The 24344-nt window shown below is 43.2% G+C and overlaps 1 protein-coding gene across 5 annotated transcripts; it reads left to right on the top strand.

Annotated features, from left to right (window-relative positions):
• Positions 1–18837, top strand: PTGR1 (prostaglandin reductase 1). Of its 5 annotated transcripts, XM_051789518.1 has the most exons (11): positions 18–169; positions 7339–7445; positions 9343–9388; positions 10084–10143; positions 11327–11494; positions 13278–13395; positions 13692–13847; positions 15389–15494; positions 16530–16648; positions 17565–17677; positions 18340–18837. In XM_051789518.1, exons 2-10 carry the CDS (start codon positions 7340–7342, stop codon positions 17673–17675), a joined length of 990 nt encoding a protein of 329 aa, XP_051645478.1. In that variant the 5' UTR covers positions 18–169; position 7339; the 3' UTR covers positions 17676–17677; positions 18340–18837. The 5 variants fall into 5 exon arrangements, with proteins under 5 accessions (XP_051645480.1, XP_051645478.1, XP_051645479.1 ...); XM_051789520.1 differs by having other exon boundaries at positions 1–110; positions 17565–18837; XM_051789517.1 differs by lacking the exon at positions 18–169 and adding an exon at positions 3541–3562 and having other exon boundaries at positions 17565–18837.
• The last annotated feature ends 5507 nt before the right edge of the window (positions 18838–24344 follow it).

The following is a 24344-nucleotide window of genomic DNA, read 5'->3' as shown; positions in this document are numbered from 1 at the left end:
CGGCCGTTAGAGGCGGTGCCTGATGGCGGCCGCCCCCTCAGGGCCTGCCGCGCCCTGCCGCGCCCCGCCTGCCGGCGGCTGGCACGGGCTGTGATCTCGGCTCCTGCGGGGTGAGGGGCGAGCGCTCCCGTACTGTGGTCTGAAGGGTGGGCGAGCACCCCCAGGGCAGGTGGGCACGGCCGAGAAGGGGCCCCTCGGGCTCTCGCGGGGACGGGAGCTGGGAAATGGCGGCTGTGGTCGGTGAGGGAGGGCGGTGCGGCCCTGCGGGCCCCGCGGGCCATGGGGCAGGGCGAGAGGACACTTCATGTGGGGTTCTGTGGCGGGGCTGAGGAGCTGGAGTGCAGCAGCTCCAGGCTGCGGCGGGAAGTGTCTTTGTACCGCCCTGAAATCATGTGAAAATGAAGGAAGTGCGGTTCTATACTTATTACATACGTTCCTACTACAGCGCTTCCCCACCCCATTCTCCCCCTACCTGCCAAAAAAAGAAAAAGCCATCTATGCCTGTTTAACTCTACTGCTGTGATATAAACAGACGCTTCCATTCAAGCAGAGGAAGGAGAACTTGTTCAAAACTTGTGTGTGTGTGTGTCACTGGAAGAACAGGAGTTGTCTAACTATTTATTGCCGCATTGGTCACAGCGGGAAAGCAAAGTCGGCTGGATGCATTTACTCTTTCCTGACCTTCCTGTAGCTGTGCTGTATAAATAGACCAGGATTTTGCAGGAGAGCTCCAGTGTTGTACTATGAGCTGGATAGTGACCATTGACCACTGAGATCTGCTGTAAAACTTACTGTCCCGAACTACTGAGTTTGATGTTATTTCAATAATTTTAAATAATTCAGACTGAAGGGCTACATTACAGAGAAATAAAATCATGTATTTGCTCATGTCAGGAATTACCTTGGATGCTGCTGTTTAAGGCATTACTGAGACAGCACTGCTGCTGGAGGTACTACAGCCAGAAGAACTTGATGATCTCTTACCAGCTGTTACTTTGCTAACATCTGAACACCATACTGAGAAAAATTATTGTGAAGTATGGAGATGAATCAGATTGATGCTGTGTAACTATACAGCCGCATCAGATGTCACATTTTATTTGGCGGGTTGAAAATGTTCCCAAATGATTTTTGAATCATTTTTAATTGACAAAAAATCTGCTATCTGTGGCAAATGTGCTTGTATGTTTCTTGCCTGAAGGAGAGGCCCTGATTCGTTTCTGTTAGAGGTGGCTGCTTGAACTACACTGTATCATGTACTTACAAAAATAAAACACCTTCCCAGTTCTTAAAATACTCATATCACAAACTGCTGAAGCTATACTATATTTTTACCTTTGTAGAATACCTACTTGTGACTTCAGAGCTAGGAAGGATCTGCTGTACACTTGGTAAAATGCACATTATCAGAGAATCATAAAATTATTTGGGTTGGAAGGGACCTGAAAGATCATCTAGTTCCAACCCTCCTGCCATGGTCAGGGTGGAATACAAGAGTAAAGTATCATGCTCTGCTTATGTGTGCTGCAGCAGCAGGGAGGTTCCTCAGGCCCCATTTTCCACATGCTGTGCTGATCACTTCTCTGTGCTGCCACTTTTCCACTCCAACTCCTTTGACTCTCCTTGACATCCCTCTTTTTTTTTTTCCTCACATCCTTTTAATTTTTCATTTATCAATCTCAGTCTCCTTAATATTGCAGATTTCTTGGAGTGATAACAGATAACAAGTATGTCTTGTGTATGCTAAGTGGGCTGGAGCAGCAAGTTTCTGTCTTGAGGGAGAAGTTGGTTGTGCGTGTTACGAGCAGGAACTTGTTCAAGGATCAATCTGTCCTTGCAATATTACAGAAATTCAGGAGGGACCCTCAGAGGGATCACTGATGCTTGAAAGCATGTTTGTCATTTCCCTTCTGACTGCACTTATTACACAACACTTCAAGATATGCTTATGCTGCAAAGGGGTGTTGTTGCAAATTCAAGAAGCAAAACTGTGCTGCAGTATGTCTCTACTGCTTTGATGAAATTTTACATTTACTGATGTTGCAACATGTGTTTGGCCTGTATCAACATTTAAGCAAGGGAGAAGTAAAAAGAGTGCTTGAAAGAATCTTATGAGTGCTGTGCAGTGACCAGGGAAGCACAGCTGGCCCTTCAAGAAGCTTCAGCTTGATTTGTCAGCTCACACCTCCTGCAGTGTCCCACAGAATCACAGAATTGCTAAAATTGAAAAAGAGCTTTAGGATCGAGTCCAGTTGTCAACCCAGCACAACCACTATGTTCACAAGTAAACCATGTCCTCAACTGCCATATACACATGTTTTTTGAACACTTCCAGGGATGGTGATTCCACCACTTCCCTGAGCAGCCTATTTCAATGCTTTACAACCCTTTCTGTGAAAAAAACTTTCATAGTATCTGATCTAAGCCTCCCCTGGTACAGCTTGAGGCCATTTCCTCTACTCCTGTCCTGTCACTTGTTACGTGGGAGAAGAGATTAATCCCCACCTGGCTACAGTCTCCTTTCAGGTAGTTGTAGAGAGCGATATGGTCTCCCTTGAGCCTCCTTTTCTCCAGGCTGAACAACCCCAGCTCCCTCAGCTGCTTCTCATGTGACTTACTCTCCAGACTCTTCACCAGCTCCATTGTCCTTCCCTGGACTTGCTCCAGCACCTCAGTGTCTTTCTTGAAGTGAGGGGCCCAGAACTGGACACAGGATTTGAGGTGCAGCCTCACCATTGCAGGTGAATGATCATTTCCCAAAGTCCTGCTGGCCATACTGTATTGCTTGTATTTCTGATCCAGGCCAGGATGCCATTGGCCTTCTTGGCCACCTGGGCACACTGCTGGCTCATATTCAGCTGCTATCAACCAGCACTCCCAGGTCCTTTTCTGCTGGGCAGCTTTCCAGACACTCTTCCTCACCCAGCCTGTAGCGCTGCCTGGGGTTGTTGTGACCCCCTTGGCAGGACCCAGTGCTTGGCCTTGTAGAACCTCATGCAATTAGCCTTGGCCCATCTATCCAGCCTGTCCAGACCCCTCTGCAGAGCTTTTCTACTCTCCAGCAAATCAACTCCCATCCAACTTGGTGTCATCTGCGAACTTGCTGGTAGTGCACTCAATCCCATCTTCCTTCCTATCTGTGGACTTGTTTCTTTTTTCTTATAATTCTAAAAAGTCTCACTATATGTGCAATTTCTGAGAGCTGAAGGACAGCAGACCTGTTTTAGTGAAGGTATTGCTTTCCTTCTCACCGCCCCATATGAACTTGCTCTTTTGAACCTCTGTTGGAATTACAACCTTGTAACAAAGTGCAGCGTGGCCAAGTCTTGTAGCAGAGCAATGACTACTCACCTGCGATCTTTGACCTTCTTCCAGGACTTAATAGTATTGCGTAAGGAAGTGAAGTTGCAGCTTTATCGTTTCATAATACAGTGTCATGCTTGCTTAGAAGTACAGTCTCTGCCAAAAGTAACACAGGAGTGGTTTGCCTTTACTTTGTTTTTACAACAGGAAAAAAATTTTGAGAAAGCATTGTAATAGCTAAGCCAGAGGAGAGGAACAGGTAATTTTTGCTAAAACTTGTAGGTACATATGATTTGAAGCCACGATCACTCCCAGGTAATTGGTAATCCTGTATGTGCATGGGATCCTGAGGTAGCCTCTGTATTATTACTCCCTTGGCAGTCTCTACTGCCAAGAAGTCCTTTTATGTTTGTTTGGTTGGGGTGGGAGGGAAGGTGGTTGTTTGTTTTCTAAGGTATTTGGCAAGTCCTTCATGCTGGTGCCTGGCAGATTGCTTTGAAATGCTGCAGAAGACATAAATTGAATCTAGGGAAGAGACTAGATGAGATGATGATTACCTGAAAAACTGCTGTCATAGTGATGGTGGGTTTTTCCTCAGCAGTGATCTACAAACCAACTGTGTCTGAGGGATACACTTTACTCAGCTTTTAATCATACCCTTTACTTCCAATGTAGATGTGAGCATAGGTGTTCCTGCTTCAGAATAGAGATAAAAGGAAAAGTACCACAGTCATGTCTGCAAATTATGACTGTCAGGAAAATGAACTGTTAAGCTAACCCCAGATTTGAATTGAACTTATTTGTAACTGACAGGCTGCTAAAGCGATTTTGCCCTCAAGGTTAGATTTGGGCAAGTCCAGGCTAGGAATAATAGTTGGGATTACCTAAGAAAGGTAAGATTTTCTGTTTTGACTCATGCTGCCTCGAGAGCTTTACTGCTTTTCCACTTGAATATGAATATTCCCAGATTTCAGGTATCACCATCAGCTCCTCAGCCTTCAGTCAACCTATCTCCGTTTTTTCAGACTTGCCTGTCTCTTTTGTCCTGATCTTCTTTTCAGGTTGCTAGTATGTAGTATGGGATTCCAGTTTTTACCTCTTCCTTCTTCTCTCCCCTTTTACCCTGAACTGTGAACCTTCTTACTCATGCTGATTTTGGAGATTGAGCTGTGACATCCTGCACGAAGTGCTTTGCTTTCAGCTCAGCTACAGTTTGCAGCAACTGCAGTGTCTGAACACAGATAGGATCTTTGCTTTCTTATGTATTTGATTAGTGCAAAGAGACAAGATTTCCCATTCCATTACCTCTTTTCTAGGTGTTCTTTATTGTTCTATAACCTGATGGTCTAGATGAGGGGACAAGGAGGGTTTGAAGGACATTAGAATAAATGCTATCTTGGACTTCAATTTCAGTAAAAGCTTTAGTGGTTCTTTTGTAAGAAAATCAAGCAGAAATGCATCACCTTATTTTTAAATAGTCTTTTTATCCCTGTCATGGCCTGTTCTTTCTGAAGTTTTTATCATAGCAGCCTCTTTGCTGTAGTAATGGTCTGTGAAACAGTTTATACAGAAAACACACGAAAGAAATGTATTATCCAAACCCACTGACACTGCAAACAAAGTAGTTTTATGGTTTACAAGTGCAGGTTACTGCTTTAGGAGCTGAGATGGTGGCTATCACATACTTAGTTCAGTAAAACTTAAAATGGAACCCCAAAAATGTTGCATCACTGCTATTTATCCTTTGGAGTATGCTTAAGCATCCTTTGGTATGCTTAAGAAAAGTAGTCCTTACCACTTCTTATTATTTTATATCTAAACAGACAAAATAATCTTGGTTTGTTAACCTGGAAATTGGTTTTTGAATCCACTCATTAAGCATGTATCTGTGTTCTGTTTTCTGGATTTTTGGTTTTGTTTTGGCTTTTTGTTTTACAACCTACAGAAAACACTCCTAGTCTTGAAGTGGCTATGATGATGTGATTTCAGTAGGAAGAGAGAAGTGGGCAGCAGAAAATTTCTCCTGTTTCCAAAATTAGGCCTAAATGTAATAAAAATGGTTCTGTGGAATTAATCTTTCAGTATTGTTTGTAGGCAGGATCATTGCTCTGCTGAAAAACTAGAAATTTTTGATAGGAGTGTGAAGATTGGTGTGAAAGGGAGGTCTAAGAGTGGAAGCATCAAAAGAAACAGTTGAAGGAAGACAGAAATGGCCTGTACTGATGGCACCTAGGATTGCAGATCATCATAATTACATGATTAGTGTTGGAGGGGGCCACGTAGGGAAAACAAAGGACAGCCTCAAAGAGGTATCAGGTTCCTGTTCTCAGACTTGAAGACTCGAGCTATTAAGAGGTGCTGGTGGGAATGTAAAGAGCAGGGCTGGAGCCTTGAGGCACACAGACAAAAGAGACAAAAAGCAGGGAGTCAATATTGATGAGTCACAAACGTGGGACATGCTGGGAGACACTTCCCGGGGGTACAAATGGCACATCAGCAAATAACTGCCAGCCTAGCCAGCATCCCTTTGTCCCTGGTCATTCCTGGATGGGCACACTGCTGGGACAAACCCCTCTCGGTGCCTGTGGGTGTAAACGAGTGAGTGGGATCAGTTTTGTTACTCTGAACTCACCTTTCGCTCCTGTAAGCCCGTTTGCTGGCTTTGCTTTGTTCTTGCTACAGTGTCACGATATCTTTGATTACAGCTAAGCACTGGACAAAGTTTTCTCCGATGCTATGTGCCTCATTGCAACATAGTTGAGGCAAAATGGCAAAGCTTGCAAGTGTTTCTTGAGATGGCTCGGCAACAGTGAGGCTTAGCCACAAATGCTCTGATCCTTCGGGGCGTGCACTGGGAACATGAGGATGTCAGAGCACACGCCATGAAGTGACAAATGTATGGATCATTTGCTATGCTAAATGATGAACTGAACAAGGAATTTGACATTTTTTAATTAGATATTTTTCCCCAGAAACTCTTGCGAGTTCTAGGGCTGGACTGGTAAAAAGTCATTTGAAGAAATTCCCGCGCTGTGGGATAGGTCTCCAGACTGCAGGTTTTTGTGGTTTCTAGAACCATGGGGTTTGTGCATTGAGCTTCGCGTGTTGCATAACCTGCCTGTGCAACTGGTGGGGCACTGCACTGGGGGTTTTGGAGGAATGATATCAAATCTTAATAGGAGAAAGGTGACTCACAATGGGTGTGTGCTATGCTATGTTTACTGAGGGTTTTCACTTCATCCTGGGGAAGTGTATTGAGGGCGGTACCAGCCCTGTCTATAAAAGCCTACATTTTCACCTTTGAAAGTGTGTGTGACTGAAGGAGCCCAGCCCCTGTCTGAGTCCGGTGCAGAAGGTTATTGTGACAGCAGAAGACAGTTTTCCACCTGCCTGCTCTAAGTATAACTTCTCTTTCTTGTTGGTGCAATTGTGTATAAGAAGGGCAAAGGGGCTGTGAGGTTAGAATTAATGCAAGTTATTTTTGTGTTTCTGTCTTGTGTGGAAAACGCTGGTGACAATGTGCTCCCAGTTCCAAGCCCTGAGCTTGGCAACTGGAGAAGTATTTTCTTTCAATATAATGAGTGTCACAGAAAGAAGCGGTGCTTACCTTTGTTTTTCTCAATTGTACTTTGGTTCAAGTTTGTAAAAGTTTAGGTTCATTACTCATCCCAAATAATCAGGGATTTTTTTTCTCATTAAACTAGTAGATTTTCTTCCTTCAGTATCCTTAAGGTGGGAGTCATGCAACATGCCAGGCCTGCCTTCCCACTCCAGGGCTTGCTGCCCTGGAGCAGGCAGGAAGGTCCGACAAGTCACAGAAAGCTCTGGGTTGCTAAGGCAATGCGGGCCTTTTCAGATGTTTTCTTGATCTAGTGATATTGCCACAAGAACAAGCAAAGGCTTTCTTGTGTTATGGCACGTTATCGAGGTAACTGTTCTGCTTCTGCCTCATGAAGTATAAACCAGCCCCCATGAGCAGCCCAGTACCGTTGGGCATCCTTTTGACAGGTCCTCTTTTTGTTGTTTGTTGTGCAGGATGGTGACTGCCAAGGCATGGGTTCTGAAGAAACATTTTGAAGGTTTCCCTAAAACCAGTGACTTTGACTTGACAGAGATAAAGCTGCCAAATCTGAAGGATGGAGGTGAGTGGAGTGCTACCTGTTATTAATTTTTCTGGAGGTTATCTGATTGCTGATGTATGGCTGCGCATCTTAGAACTGTCTGCATGTTTCTCTGGCTTATATTTTCAAAAATGCGGTGACATGGCTTGAGCAAGCCGTGGACCTTAAGAGACAAGGACAATTGCTGAAGAACAAGTATGCTTATGGGTTTGGTGGTTTTTAAGTCATGTTGCCTTCTGATAATACCCTTACAAACAATGGCTGAGCACTTCTAACTCCAGGACTCAGCAGCTGGGCCACGCCTTTCACAGTTTCAGGCTGCCTAATTCCACTTGGTGCCTGATGGCAAAGGCACTCGAACACATTTGCAAATAAAGCTTACTGGAGAAATTGCCGAAGTGATACAGCCTTGAAACCCGCAGCCACAAGGAAAACAGAATTTGTTTCATTTAGAAATAGAGAAGCTGATTATAACACAGAGGAAATGAGATAACTGTTGTAAAATCCAAACATGCTTTACTAGTGAAAGGCTTTTATCTACATTATTTTGGAAAAAGGTGGAGAAGACGACATCTAGGAGTATGTGTTCAGTGGAGTTTTTCATGCTGTTAGGGAAAATACTGATAATAGTGCTGGGGGGGGAGCAGAGAGACTGTGCACTGACAATGAGCCTGCAGCAGGGAGACCTCAGGGCTGGAGTGGGTAAAGGTTAGTTTTTTATTTTAAGAAGGAACACTGCGAGACTTCTGCCTCCATTCAACTTTTTTTTTTTTTTACCAGTCCTTAGATTTTTTTTGCCTAGTCCTTAGTCCTGTTAGATTTGATCTGTTGTAACAACAAGAGAGAGTGAATATAAACAGTAAAAAATGGACAGTTTTTATTCCTGTGGTTGTCTGTTTCAAAAAGGGTAAGGAATATGTTAACTTATTATATACAAGAGCTGTTGATAAAACAATGAACTTTGATTTGTCATTTCACATGGACATCTGCATCAACCATGCTGTCTTGAGCCTCATCCCACTACTTGTCCTTTACAAAATTTACTCCACTTTAGAAGGTTCATGAAAGAAATTGCATTAAAGTATTGCATTATGTTTGCAACTTAAATGTTTGAAAACCTGTTTCTTCTTACATATGCAGACACACTTAAAAATGTCACGTCTGTGAGTACTTAAGAACCTGGAGTAATTTTTTTGTTCCCAGTTTAATCCTTACAGCAAAAAGAGGCATAACTTCATACTGCAGTAACACTTTTAAAGAAGGTGGCCTTCCCTGTTATGTTACATGGCCTTCCTGCTCTCTCTTGAGTAATGGGAAGATATTTCTATCTGAATATATTTGTAGCTTGTACTAGACAGACCACTGCAGCACAGGCAATGAAAAGTATTAGTAGGTGGAGATGAACAGCTAGAACTGCTGTGTGAATGAGAATTTAAATATGTTTAATGGTATATTTTCCGGGAACTAGTGTCATTAGAGACAGCGAGGTGGATTAAGCTACTTTAAAAAGATAAACTAATGCTTTCTGTTTAAGGCAGCCAAGTAGTGTTTGTATTTGACCTGTGCCAGGGTTTCTTACCACCCTCCGGTGGCTGAATTGTGAGATGCCTTTTTACATATAGGTCAAAAATAAATTAGAGTTCTGGCCACTTGACCTTTCTATAGAGAGAGGAGGCAGATGCAAAAAAGCATGAAAATAAGACAATCTCTTAGATTCACTACAGAAAATGTTTTTTGTAACAGCACATCCATAATCAAAACTAATGACTGTAGTAGTCATTTCTGGCAGGTTTTCCCTAAAGGGTGGGGGATGCTTTTGAGCATCAAGAACTATCAATTTAGCTGAAAGACTGACTTATGGAAACTATGCTTTACTGCAGTGCTAATGTCCAGGAATTTGTTTTGTCTTTCATTGCAGAGTTGCTGCTTGAATCGGTGTTTCTCAGTGTTGATCCTTACATGAGGTATATATTTTTCTTCTTTATGACTTGCTGGCTAGGACACCAAGTCCTGACCACTTAAACCTCAAAAGAACACGTGCTGAGAGTGCGCCTTGTTGTCAGAGTCCCAATGCCTTTGTCTGCTTTTCATAAAAAGTGTGTAAATTACAAGACTCAAAATATGGAGCTGTGCCAAATTTAGCTAGACACTGGGATAATTTTTCTTTGAATCTGCTGGTTTTTCTTGTTGTGTGTTCCACTGGAGTGCAACAGGCTCAAATGAGACTGCAGCCCTGTAGCAGTACCTGCTTCATTTATCTTAGCAACCTTTTGCTTAATAGTACAAATTCTAAGTCAGACATTGCTGATAGACCGATGTTAATAGGAGGCAGTTAAAGCTCAGGGAAACTAGGTAGTTTTAGAGAGGATGCTGGTGGATGCAGGTGTCAGTTCTCTGAGTCTTAGGCTTCTTGTGGTGGTGGACCATGCTGGGAAGATTAACGATATGGTGTCCCCCAACACTCTCGTGCTGGGGATGCTCAAGTAGCTGGCCCTGGAAAACATCCAGTTATGCCACTACAGCGACAAGCTCTTTGTGATCTGTTCAACAGCACTGCTGGTATTCTCTTTTTGGGTCAGACAGTAGCTACTACTGTCATAGTGTATCTGGAACATTATTACAAATTGCTCACAGTAAGCCATGTCTGCCTCTGTTACAGAGTTTACAGTCGAACGGTGATGAAGGAAGGGGACATAATGATAGGAACACAGGTTGCCAGGTAAGATCTTCAGTTCTTGTTATCCATTCATATAGCAGATCTCAACAGGAATGTGCTGACGTTCGAGACATCTACAGTCTGTGTTACCTATTCTAGACTTGAGTCTACATACTTCTGCAACTGTATTCTTAAATGGAATTGATTGGAATGTGTTTTTCCCCTAAGAACTACTTTTGCCTTTTTGGAGAGCATTTAGTCCTCTGATAAAACCTGTACATTTTTTCTGGCGATAATGTTCTCAAAGGCAAATTTTACAGGTATGAAGGACCAACTATTGTATTTGCCATAGGTGTCAACTTCACATTTTAAAACCTTCTGTACTAGTAATTGCATGGCCACAATCATGCCTGCTATCTACTCCAGCTGAAAATATCTCATAGTCACTGAATATGCAGCTCCAGCCAAAGGGCTGTATAACCGTGAGTTCATCCTTTTCCCAAGCTTGTGGTAATTTAGCTACACAGATGTTTCCCTTTGTCAGCTTGTTCCTGCTGTGCTGCCTATCATTTGCTGCTTAGGAACATCTGTGGCCTTTGACTCTTGTGTTTCTCTGCAGGAACACAGAGGCCTGGGGTAAATTAACAACCAAGTCTGCTGAACAGAAGACCAGCTGTTTCTAATAATTCAAAGCTGCTTACCTACCCTTTTCCAACATAGTTTTCCTGTTGAGATAAGGAAGCTGAAGTTTCATTTGGTATAGAGACACTGCTAATATGAACTTCTCCCTGGTTTTAGATATTGCTTTCTATCTGGTTTCATTATCTCAAGAGGTTCCATCTTCAGGATCTTCAACTTTTAAATGGGTTGCAGGTTGTCTGAGAAGGAAACTGCTTGTTACAGCCTATCTGCAGCTCCTTGCTTTTCTATGCTTTAATGCCAGCATCCTCCTTCCTGCATTCTAATTTACAGAAGCCTAGTCTGAACTCATACCAGGTGACAGTCAAAAAAAGAGTTGGCACTCCTGGGAAAATTGGATTTGTTGTGGGCAGAGCTGAGTCTAGAATCATCTTGGCCAGTATCTCTCTGGTAATAAGAGATTGCAGACAGTTCAGGAAAGGAGCTTGACACCTACAGCATCAGCAGGTATGGGCTAAATGTCCTGATGTGAAATATTTCTTTGAAGAGCCAGTATTGATTTGTCTCTGACAGGGTATTCTTTTTTTTTTTTCTCTCTTTTAAAAAGGATTGTGGAAAGCAAGAATCCTGCTTTCACAGTGGGGGCCTTTGTTGTGGCTGACAGTGGCTGGAGAACTCATTTCATCTCTGATGGGAAAGGCCTACATGTCCTTCCTTCCAGTTGGCCAGAATCACTCCCCAGATCTCTAGCCCTTGGAACAGTTGGCATGCCAGGGTGAGTTTTGAGATGAAAAGGCAACTATCATCTGGATTTTACTGTGCAGAATGTTTCTGCCTATCTGTGTGACCGTTGTCTTTTCTACAAGCATGTTGCCTGTTCACTCTGGTAAGAAACATATGCTTCTGGATGCCCTTACCCAGAGGACCTGAAGTTTGTCCCATCCTCTAGATTAGAGGAGATTTGCCTTGGAGATTATGGGGCCTCTCTTTGAGGAGCTATGATAAAGAAGAAAGAGGATCCAGGAAGGGCTGTAAAGAATCCATTTCAGTCTGTGTTAACCTTAGTGGAAAGTCTCAAACTTCACTGGCACCTGGACTAGTCTGCTTTTCCTGACTGGGCTCTTCCACTATCACCATATTTCCAGAACTACCCCCAAAATTGCAAAAGATCACTGTCATATCATACAGCAAAATAGAGGTCCTTTAACTTGCACTGGAGCAGAAAACTCCTCTGCCTTGGAATCTATATTCATTACTGCAGTCTCAGTCATCCTCTTGCATTTCTTGACTCATTCTCTGTAGTTTTTATGGGAGATCAGGACTTGGTCAGTCCTATTCACATGGGAGGCTTTCAAAAGGATTATAAAATTGTGTGTGATGGAGAACTTCTCAGATTTCATTTTAACATCAATCAAGATGTTTTTCCTGATGGTTGGTTCAGTTGCCAGTTTCAGTCCAGCCCAAGTGTGAAGCCCTCAGCTTGAATTTAGAAATTAGCAGAAGAGTTTTCTGAGATTCTGGGCCAGTTGATGGGCTAAACTTAAATGTTTCCTACAGATTATTATGGCACTGATTAGGCTGCATCTCAAGTACTGTGCCCAGTTGAGCCTCTCACTCCAAGAAAGACATTGAGGTGCTAGAGCCTGTCCAATGAAGCTGGTGAAGGATCTAGGGAGTAATTCATATGAGAAGGAGCTGTGGAAGCTGGGGTTGTTTAGCCTGGAGAAAAGGAGGCTCAGGGGAGACCTCATTGCCCAAAAGAACAGTTTAGCAAGATGGGGGTCAGGCATCTAGTGACAGGACAAGAGGATATAGCCTCAAGCTGTGCCAGGGGAGATTCTGCCTGGACGTCAGGAAGAATTTTTTCATGGAAAAGGTTGTCAAGCACTGGAACAGGCTGCCCAGGGGAGTAGTGGAGTCACCATCCCTGGAAGTGCTCAAATAAAAACTGGACATGTCACTTAATGCTAAGGTTAATTGACTAATTGGTCAAAAGTTGGACTTGATCTTGGAGGTCTTTTCCAACCTTAATGATTCCATTTTTCACCCAATAGCCATAGCTATGCACAGTAGTCCTCAGGAGCAGGGAGACCATCAGTTCATCAAGTTTTTGCCACCCTTTTTTTATGCCAGCTTTGATTTGTGATGAGTATCATTTAATCTTTGCCTCAATCTGGTAGATACCTGCTGGCTACTGACCTTTCTCTACTTTTCTCTCTCTCTTCCAGTGTATAACTGAACTGTCATCTTACAAAGTTATCTGTGTTTCTCCTTCTGGCTACTGATGACAAAGAAAGTTAATGATCTGGCTAATGATCACAAAGATTTCTGCTGCAACATTCTGTTAACCCAGTAACATATCTACGTTTTTTTCTGGGATGGCTGTGAAAAAGCCACCAAAGTAAGGAGGTTGGGTTAATTTTTGTATTTCATGAAGAATGAGGAAAACTAAATCTTGTTCTGGTTGTGATGATATTGTGGTTCAATGTGGTCAAGTCCTATCACTGAGTCTGTCATCTTTTACTCCTCACTGAGCCATTCTTCCCTCTTTTTCACAGCCTCACTGCGTATTTTGGTCTGCTGGAGGTCTGCAAGATGAAGCCAGGAGAGACGGTGCTGGTTAATGCTGCAGCTGGTGCTGTGGGCTCTGTGGTGGGGCAGCTTGCTAAAATTGGGGTGAGTGGCTTGAACCGCTCATACTTGCTCCTCAGAAGCCTCAGCTGGGAGACAGGGCAACAAGGCTGTGAATGATCAGCAGGGCAGGCATCCCTGAAGGCATGCCTGCACTGGGGTCTTGTGATGGAACAAGCTCCTGAAGACGTAGCAAAGCTAGTTCGATGTTTCCTAGAGCTCAGAAACTCATGTGGTGACAACGGCTGTGCTTTCAGGGTGAGCTCTGCACCCCGCACTCTTTGAGTGTCAGCCTGTGTTGTCAGGAGATATTTAGAAATGTTCTTTTCCTTTCCTTGCAGGGCTGCAAAGTGGTTGGCTGTGCTGGCTCAGATGACAAGGTTGCCTATCTGAAAAAAATTGGCTTTGATGAAGCTTTTAATTACAAGACTGTTAAATCTTTGGATGAAGCACTGCGTAAAGCCTCTCCTGATGGCTATGACTGTTTCTTTGATAATGTGAGTTCAGAGAGAAGGCCTTGCCCTGAGCAGTTCTCATTTTCCTTAAATTAGAGCAGGATCTCAATATTGTATACATCTAATTGCAAACTACACCAGGAACTCAATACTGAGATCCACTTAATCAAGAAAAAGATCTGCTTTCTTGTTCCCTTTCCACACATATTTCTGCAGCTGAGTTGGGCAGCAACAGAAAGGAAAAGATTGAAAGGCAAAGCTGGGTTGTTGGCATTGTTTTTGAATGGAGAGAAAGAAGTTTTACTTCACTCTTTGAAAAGTGTGGCCAATTTTGGGGAGGTAAGGGTCACAATAACATTTAACTGATGCTGAACAGAGACAGCTCCAGTCCATTCCTGGTCCGCCCTGGACCACAGCCAGTTCTCTGCTATTGCAGAAGGGGAGTGAGTGCAGATTGCTCCACGTTACGTGGTCACAGGGGCTGCAGTGGTGCCTATAAACTAAAGAATTGCAAGGCCCTCTTGTAAAACTACTGGAGTGGCCCATAGAGGGTTTCTGACCTCTCCTAAGTATAGCTGGAATTAACAGGGACTGTGTACTGTTCTTGATAGGCTTTTTGAATGTGACCATCTTGTTTTGAACAGAGTTTAACAGTATGGATGCAGTTAAACCATGTCAGTTCACCTTCAAGCCAGACAACCAGCCCCGGGTCTTTTAATTTCCTACTACAGCTAACATATGAATTATACCTGATAATATAATACCTGGGCACAAGGGTATTAGCAGATAAAGCGGCTAAAACTCCCTGGCTAGCTAACTGTTTTAAAAAAACCCATCATCACCTCTTTAGCATGTCTTTCTCTCAGCAGTCTGTCGTTCTGTATGGATTGCAACATACCTGCCTTGCCCTGGCAATTGACAGGAATGCAAAGTTCAAGGAGCTTGGTTTCAGGAGCTCCTGTTTACTTTGCCTTAGCCTTCTGAATTTCATGTCCAGTGCTGCCAGTGTCTGAAATATGTCTTATGGTCACATCCATTCCCTTCCCTCTCACTTCCAACTTCTGTGTAGAGTTCCCCCAGCAGTAAATTTTCTCACAGCTTCTCACCATTAAAAGTTTCTGTTCAAAACACATCCCTGTTTCAGAGATGAGAATCATTAAGTAAAAGCTTAACATCACCACGATGTGAAGATGTAAAAGTGCAGACTGGTGTGTGGGAAAAGCTGGTGCTTCTTAGTGCCCCTAGACACTAAGTGCCCCCCCTTAATGCCTCCTTCTAAGGAGAAGGAGGGATCTCTGTGCAAATCCTGCCCAACACTTCCAAACCAAGATCTATGAAGCAGATTTGGAATTAAAACTGATTTCCTATGTTCATAACTAATTTTTAGAAGAGTGAGATTGAGTCATTATAGTGTTCTCTAAGTGTAAGGGTTTCTGCAACCACCAAATTTTTGGAGTAGTGCAACTCACCTCTCCACTCCCTGATTGAAACCCTTGGTGCAATGATGCAAGGTTGGCAGATTTTGGTAATCAATACTAAACACTGGATTGTCTCTAAAGCTGCACATGCTCTCATTTTTGCAGGTGGGTGGAGAATTTGCCAGTATTGCTATCAACCAGATGAAGAAGTATGGAAGGATTGCAGTCTGTGGAGCCATCTCTCTGTACAATGACTCCGTGCCTCAGAAAGGTGTGGGCCTGCTTTATTGTGTCTAAAATGATTTCCTCTTTGGTGATGGCAGAGAGACATAATAGGAGTCTTTTGAGATTTTGTTATTTGTTTCCCTGTGCCATTTATGTATGTGTGTACATTCAGGTAACTAACCGCTGCTCTGGGGCAGTGGGAGCATGACCACACTCCTCGTGTGTACGTCCACTCATCCTCCTTTGTGTGCACTCACATTGGATGGAAAACATCAGCTGATTAGAGATGAAGGAGTGACTAAACTGCTTTAAACAGGACACCACAGGGCTCTAAGCAAATATAGATCAGTAGAAGGCTGGTATGGTGCATGATGTCATTTACACAGTAGTACACAATTTTAGATGAAATAATAGATTTCCCTCAGGTTTTTAGATGATGCAGGGTTGTTTTTTTTTTTTCCCATAAGGTTTCAGCTACTAGTGAAACTGCCGAGAAACGTGGCTGAGATGAATATTTACTTCCAATAACATTTAAGTTTTCCAAATTTACCTTCTAGAAGAAATAGGAGGTCTGAATTCTCTTTGACAGCAGACTTGCTTTGGACTCTCAGACTACTTAAAAAAAATGAAACAGGCTTTTGAGAGTGAGGACACTATCACACATTTTTGTGACTGAGGGAACTGTGTTTTAGAGTTTATAACTTAAATTTTGAGAGTTAGAAGGAGGATGAGAGCCTGGCAGGCTGCCAAATAAGCTGTCAAAACAGTATTTTTGAGATGCAGCTGAAGTCCCTCAGGTGAAGCTGAGGCCAGTTTACTTCTGAATGAAGCTGTTTTCAGAAATGTTGGTGTTTAGTCCCACAGCTTTAATGATCAGGCCTGTGTTTCCTTGTTTGTCTATCTATCCATGAATCCTTGGTCTTTTGTCCTGGAAGTTCTGTTTGGAGAAAAAATACTTGTTCCTTCTGGCTGAAACAAAGTCATTCAGTGGTGTTTACTGCTCAAAGCCCACTTTATGCTTGGGATTTATTTTAAGTGAAATTGATATTGCAGATGGCTTTCTGGTTCCTTTCTCTTGCAGGGCCTTACATGCAGGTTTCAATGATCTTCAAAGAGCTTCAAATGGAAGGGTTTCTTGTGACCCGCTGGAATAACCGCCGGGAGGAAGGTGTGAAGGCACTGCTGAAGTGGGTCATGGAGGTAAGGAAGGAAGGGGTAGTTTTCTGTAAGGTGTACTCACACCATAGCTTCCCTCTTTGCAAGGGGTCTCTTGTCATAGCTGTTTGGGTGAGGTCCCAGCACGGTGCTTTTCTTTTCCCTGACATGATCTTTGAGCCTTTTGGGAACACTCAAACCATAGTAAACATGCCTGATCCCTTCTGCTTTGTTAAGACCAGTAGTATTAGCTTGTGGAATTAGATATATTCCAGAATACATGTAGGCTTTGAAAAAGGATGCTTCCAGAGTAATTCAAAACAGTTATCTGGTAATGAAGGTTTTCATAGTTAGGGTAATTCCTCTGTTTCTCATTTGGTCATTTGTAGTATGAGCAAGGATTTCCATTGTAGTGTTGTGCTGAAATTACTGGCAAGAATTAATGTTTTTATGGAATTGGGAGCTGGACTTTAAAGGGACTTAATATGGAATTTCTTATATTTTATTTTTTTAAATAGAGGCTAAGTTAGTTACTAAGTTGGTTCATGGTTGTGAGAAGTTTGTAAGTGTGAATACTAAAGGCTAAGAGGCTCTAGCTTTTATGAACATGAGGATTTGGGATGGATCAGCTTTTGATCACTTGGATTTGCAATTCCATATTTCTGTATGGGTAGAGGCAGGCCTGGCTTTGGGGAAATGATCCCCTACCTATCAATTATCTGGGGACCAAGTAGCACTAAATCTATTCTGGTATGTCTGGCAGTGTCTTTTGCTCCCTGTATGACTCCAAGTAGAAGGTTTCACAACAAAAGCAGATCCTCACAGCAGCCTACCTAGTTTTGCAGAGTGCATGCCAGCTTGCTTGTTTCAGATGAAACATACATACTGGAGAAAATTTTGTTGCAATTCATTCAATTCTGGTGGATGAAAACTCAGCAATTTCCTTTCTTACTTTTGACAGGGAAAAGTGAAGTACCATGAACAAGTCACTGAAGGATTTGAGAACATGCCAATGGCTTTCATTGGAATGTTAAAGGGAGAAAATCTGGGAAAAGCTGTTGTAAAAGTCTGAAGGTCAGATATTCCTGGGAGACTGGTGTGGAAGAATGTGATTCTGTTAAATACTTTTAACTCACCTGTCAAAACATATGATTAGTATGTTTCAGTCTTTCTGCTGGACATTTGGTAATGGTAACTTCTGTTAATAATTGGGCTAATAAGTGTAAGAATATGCCAATTCATAAAGAACTTGAAAGATACCTCCCAAAACTACACAAAAAAAGAGCCTTAAAATTGCTGAACATCAGAACTGTATCAGATCTAATAGTAGCTTGAACCTTTGTTTTTCCTTACTACAAGCCTCCTCATACAATTTCCAAAGCTTTGCTAACTGATGGCACATTTAGTGTTTACCCATTGATTTGTCCAAGAACTTGACAAGAGGGATTTTTTAACCAATATCAAGAGGTGGAGAACAAGCTAAGCTAACAACACTTGGGGATACCCAGCTTCTTCTCTAGCTTTTTTTTTTTTTTTTTGACCAGCCATCCCTGGTAAAGGGGGGACTGATGCCTGAGAATTTTTAGGATTTTTAGCTTTTTGTAGATTTTAGAAGTAGCTGTGTAGTAAATATAGATTTTTAGTATAATTGTATAGTCTCTCACACTTTAGAATAGTAGTTAACACTTACTAGACCCTGTTCCCCCATTTCATATTGAATTTTCTAAATTCTTTAGGCTTGTTTAGGCTCCTTTCAAGGTAGGACTGTAGTAAACACCTGTTATGTTTAAGAACATTTGCACCCCAGGCCTGAACAAGGAGATATGATCATAGTCAAAGCAACTCTCAAGCCTGCAACCTTCGAGAAGCTCCAAAGACAGTACGTGCTGTGAAGAAGAAGATGAAGAAGAAAGGGGTCTGTTGACCCTGGACTCAATTCTGGAGAGGCGTGCCGGGAGGCAGATTTGAGGAGGATCTGGGGGGTGGATAGCTCTGGGACTGGGTGGATAATACCATGAAATTATAGAACCACTGGACACAGGGAGTGCCTTTTCTGTACTCCTATTGCCAGAAGGCCTTCATTAAAGAGCTGTTCTCTGTCTTATCTACTGAATTAGCCTGCAGATTTTTCTGCTCCCGATTATAAGGCAACAAAACTTTTATCAGACAATGTAGATGTCTCAGTTATTCTGAGATTATGGAAAGGAAAAATAAAACTGTTAATGTATACTTTGCTTGTGTTATAGTTCTACTTGTGGAATACTCTCCCTTTCACTTCCTTGTGGCTAACAGAGGAGCTAAAATATTAAAAGCACTTATTTATCCCAGAAAATCTCAGTACAGGTGATATGGAAGGTCATTAATTTCCTTGAGAAATTTGGTCATTGGTGTCCAAGCTTAGAGTTGACCTTGCCATAGTGTTCACCCTCGCTCTCCTGGGAGGTGAGATAAATATGATGGCCCAAGCTGTTTTAAATTGGTGTCCAACACCCACATGGTGCCAAACAAAGGAGACACACAGGTTAGCAACCATAAATATCTTAGATGTTTTGAAAAGGCCAGAACAAGAACCTGTAACTACGGGATACAGACAGGTATTGAAAGTGACTGTGATCCATTTTCATCACTGTGGAGGACTTCTTGGTTACTTTTAAGGTTTCATCACTGATCTGTGAAGAGGGATCTTAAACAGCTTTAATGTCTTTGCAGTGCCAGGATTAGATGCTCTGTTTGTCAGCAAGAAGAGATCATTTACTTAAGTTGTAGATTGACCAGTACTTGCCAAGTGAACTGAAAAAAACTTGTCCTGAAATACAGGTCAGGTGGCCACTGGGGAAATAATGCATCTTGGCACAAGCAGGGGATAGGTTCTGGTTGCTTGATAGTCTTTTCTGAGGAGACTGAATTGCCAGTTTGAATTGGCTCCAGTGCTGTGGTTTTACAGTGGCCTCTGGAGAAGGTCTGTGGATAATTACCACTGCACAGCATGGAAAGGGGTAAACCAGAAAAGGGAACATGTTGCCAGTAGATTTCAAATCCACTGAGTAGAGGTCTGGTGTTGTTTGGTGGCTTTTCATTAAAGAATTTTCAGAGGGCTTACAAGTCCTTAAATACTGAATTGTTTTAAGTCCAGTGAATTAATAATCTTTTGTTTCAAGTACAATTGTGATTTGCAAATGAACTAAGAATAGCCACATGGAGTTCCTGTCCTTTGGTCAGAGTTGCAGAAAGATTTGTCTGTCACAATAATCCTGGCTCAGCCTGCTTTCTCCTAAAATACTGATCTGTACATTACTCATTGTGCATAGATTTCATCATGAATTGCAGTTCATTTTGCAAGGCTGTTTTACCCTCAAAATGTGTTTTTTCTGTGTAAAACCACCACCACACCACACAACCCTGAGCCTCTGAACTTCTCTAGGGAACATAGCTATTTCCTCCTGAAAATTCAAGCTGTTACATGTGAGGAACACTGTTACCATATAAAGAATACTCCTCGTTGTCTGGCACTATCTGGAGGTCTTGCAGTAGTTTTTCACTGTGAGCTTGGTTGTCACTGAAGTTCTAAATTTTGTGGAGTGACACTTGAATTGTTATTGAAAATAAAAAGGGAGTATTAAAAATAGGATGAAGATCCCTCTTCCCTGCTAGCCCTGTGAGTACAATCATTGTAATGAAGTTGAGCAAGGTGCCAATGCCCAGTGTAGAACAAAGGCACAGTGATGTGTTGCTGGGATAGGCCTTTTCTGCCAGTGCATGGTTATGTGTGGTTTTAGGGGCAGAGCATGGGTAGTACCATTCAGTCTGGCCTGTCCTCCAACAGTTGCACAGGGCCTGAGAGCAGCTGTCTGCCAACAACTCTTCCTTTAAACAGCCAACCACCCCTTCCTCTAACACCATCACTCTGCAGCTGAGCTTAAAGGCTTTCTGGGAAAGAGTGAGCTCTCGGTGGTCTCACTGGCTATCAGAAGCTGTGCAAGGGATTGCCTGGGGCTACGTCATCCTCAGCACTACAGCAGATCTCCATTGCATGCGTCTACAAAAATGAAAAGGGTGTCAGCTTTGCCTAGGGTGCAGTGCCCCTTCTTCAATCACCCTGCAGCTGAGGTTGTGCTGATAGTCATCCCTGGTCTTTTTGTGCAGCTTTCCTCCAGTCCACATGGCCATGTTTGTGCCACTACATAAGTTACACTTCACGAGTAAGATTGACAGTGGGACTTCTGAGGCTGTTTATTATCCCAATTCATTGAGGGTGTAATATATGAGAGCAAGAGGAAGAGTTTATTTAATAATCTTCAGTGTAAATAGCTGCAAGCTTCATCATCTGTTGGCTAAATAGCTCTTCATTTACACATAGCGTTATTTCTAGGGTAGTGGTTTAACTGCTTAATGCTTTATGCTTTCTTGTGCAAAATGGATAAGTCTCTAGATTGGAGGTGTTGCAGGCTAATAGATATGAAACTTTTGTGCCCTGTTCCTAAGCAATGTCAAGCTGGGGCTTGTGGCAACAACCTGTCTGAGCTCAGGCCACAGTGGGGACCAGCCTTGAGGAGTTTACCATGGCCTGCCACACCAAAAGTGGCCTCAGGAAGCCCTGGGACTTGCTGCAAAGGGCTGTGGGTTGCAGAAACCAGGGAGCTATTTCTGGAGTGCGCTGCTGCCTCGTTGAGCTTCTCTGATGCTCCTCCAAGATGGGTCACAAGACAACATGGCCCAGCCACAGCATCCATTCTTATGTGAGATCTGTTCCCCAGCTTAATCAAATTGAACCTTAAACCTGCCAACACCTCTGATGCAGCTTGTACTGAAGTAAGACATATCTCAGATCCTTTGCTCTTATGTCGCTCCAATGACCCCTGCCTGTAGCTGTTTATTTCTCTCATCATCAGCTCCAGACAGGTTCTTCACATCTTAGCTTGCTGCTGGCCATTAACTACAATGCTGGGAGATGCCTCCTGTCCCTATCAGTCCCTCACCACTAGCTCAGTGTGGGCTCAGCTTCCTAGGAAGCTGAAAGCCTTTGGAGCAGTCCTGTTAAATGGTGCTAAAACTGCCATTGCATTTCCCTTATCAGCAGGCTTCACAGTTCCAACTACTGTTCATGTACTGTGAGTACTGCAGATCCTTGCTCTCCCCTGGGCTGCTCTCTCAGAGGAACTAGAAACAGGTGCAAAGAAAGGTGAAATACCAGACTTCATTGTCTTCCTGAGAAAATGTCATGGACTGACTCAAGTGGAGGGAAGATGACCCAAGCCTGGTCTAAAACTCTTCATCCTTGTATGCAAGTGGACCTAATGCCTGGCTTTTCCACCCCCTAGAGTGTGTTCACACCTCTGCCACATCCAGCACAAATGCACCAACTCCTGCGAGGCAGGCAGATGGTGCCACCAGGACAGTAGGAACCCACCTTTCCCCATGCATTTCCCTCTAGCCCACTACCTAGAAGTACTACCATCACCGCAGCGCTGTCAGTACAAGGCATTCCTAGAGTTTGCCTGTGTATACATATACATGTATAAAACTGCAGGAGCAGAAGGCCTTTGGAAGAAATAGTGAGGAGGGACAGCTTTGCACCTGTTCAAGGAAACTTTTGCTGCCAGGGAAAAGCTTTAACATGGGAAAGAATTTGTGCTCATGCAGGATGCTGTCTGTATATGTTCTCTTTGCCTGTCTGCCGAGAGGTAACTTTCCAAGGGGTATTATTTACTACAAATGATAAAATTCTCAGAGACATGCCTGGAGGCTCCCACAGGAGGACCAGGCAGGCCATAAAGCACAGGGGAAAAACTCAGGCTGGGGTTTTATTGCACATATGAAAGATGTTGTTATAAAAGCACCAAAGAGTTTCCATTTCCACCTTTTCAGCCAGCTGTATTGATCATTAGACACATACATTGCAGTGTTCTTGACTGTCAAAATAAATTTTCTTTAAAACTAGCCACAGCCTGGCGCCTGGGGTTACCTGTGTGCATATCAAGCCTTACAAAACCCTGCAGAGAGCCACAGCCACCTTGTGGAGATCTGCATGTCACAAATTTGTGTTCGTCAGCTGCAAGTAGAGATATGACTTCATGCAGCTCCCATGAATTTCTCACCTTCTCTGTCTATCAACCTGGGCCATCTCAGCTTTCCCTACCCAGACGAGGAAAAACTGCATTCCATGTGGATGTCCTTCCCCATCATCTTTGAAAGACTTTTGCAAGTTCCTCAAACTCATCTAGTGCTTCTTTACCAAATCCAGAGGCATCTAGCTGGGTATGCTTCTCACCTGCATGAAACCTTCATTAAAAATAAGGATGCCATAGTATGGTTCAACCTCCACTCAGCTAAACTGAGTAGAACACCTGAGCTCCTTATCACTATTCCTGCCATAGTTTCATTCTTGGTCTTCTGTCTGAGGAAGACCTACAGATAAAGACTTCAGCAGTCAGGGTAGAGTTGGTACACAGTTACTGCTTCATATGAAACACAAAGACTTTGTGCCTGTTAAGCCCCTGCCCAATCTGCCCTGCACTGCCTGTTACCAGCCTGTCAGTGTATGAGGTTTTATATGGGAAGGTTTTGGTATTGGAAGGCCTGCAGGGGCATCTACTGTGACACAGCACCAGAAGCTGCCACCACATCAGACAGAGCCAATGACAGCCAGCTGCAAAAGGGACCTGTCACTGGCCAAAGCTGAGCTCTCTGGTGCTGTAGTGTAGCTTTTTTTGTTGTTTTTTGTTTTTTTTTTTTAATGCTCAAATATCACAGAGAGAGTAACAAGAGTACATGAGAAAAAGCACCTTGTAAGACACCCTCAGGTCAGTGAAGAAGGAGGGGGAAGAGATACTCCAGGCTGGAGCAGAGATTGCCTTGCAGCTGTGGTGAAAACCATAGTGAGGCAAGAGGCCCATAAGGGTCCACAGTGGAACAGATATCACCTGGAGCCCATGGAGGTGCTCATGTCTAGAGCAGGACGATATGCCCAAAGGAAGCTGCAACCCACTGGAGAACCCACAGAGGAACAGGCTTCTGGTAGGATTTCTGCCTGTGGAAACAAGCTTATGCTGGAACATGTTTCCTGGCAGGACCCGTGTCACACCAGAACAGCACACTCCCAAAGAACTGTATCCCACGGCCCCCACACTGTATGAGGGGAAGGAGCAGCAGAGATGATGATCCCCTGCACCACTCAGGCAAGGAGATGGAAGAGCCAGAATTGAAACCAAGTCTGGGAACAAGGTGAAGGATAGAGAAAGGTGAGCATAGATTGTAATTTGTTTGCATTTTTTATTATCCTACTCTGTTTAATTACAATAAATTAATTTCCCTGAGTCAAGTCTGTTTTTAATTGCAGATTGATCCCCTTGTGCTTATTTTGAGCCAAGAGCTTTTCTGCCTTTTTCTCTCCTTCTCCTGCAGGGGCATGGAAAGGGGTGTGGTGGTGCAGTGTGTGTGGTGATAAGACGGGCTTGGTGGGCACCTGGCAGCCAGCCAAGGTCAACTCATCAATCAAACTCTCCCACCCTTCACCAAGGGCCAGGGACCAGCACTATGGAGTTAGTCCAGCAAGGATTGCACCAGCATGTTCCTCAAGCCAATTCCTTGGGTGGCTGAAAGTTGCACATAACAGAGCACAGCAGAGAGGAGCTGCTATGCCACAATTTATTGGCATTGGAAAAACAACAGAAGCCATTTTTTAGCTTGGAAGATCCAGCTACTTTTGACGAATGAACAGTTAAAAATTTAAACATTAAAATAA

This window comes from Manacus candei, unplaced genomic scaffold (assembly GCF_025592945.1).
Source record: "Manacus candei isolate 608988 ecotype Guabito, Panama unplaced genomic scaffold, ASM2559294v1 h1tg000027l, whole genome shotgun sequence".
Taxonomy (NCBI): Eukaryota; Metazoa; Chordata; class Aves; order Passeriformes; family Pipridae; genus Manacus; species Manacus candei.
This window is presented reverse-complemented; position numbering and strand designations above follow the sequence as displayed.

Coding starts and splice junctions, on each gene's coding strand:
- PTGR1 (XM_051789520.1), top strand. CDS start 7,340: ATGGTGACTGCCAAGGCATGGGTTCTGAAGAAACATTTTGAAGGTTTC. Junction 10,144..11,326: donor ATAGGAACACAGGTTGCCAG/GTAAGATCTTCA, acceptor TCTTTTAAAAAG/GATTGTGGAAAGCAAGAATC. Junction 13,848..15,388: donor ATGACTGTTTCTTTGATAAT/GTGAGTTCAGAG, acceptor TCATTTTTGCAG/GTGGGTGGAGAATTTGCCAG.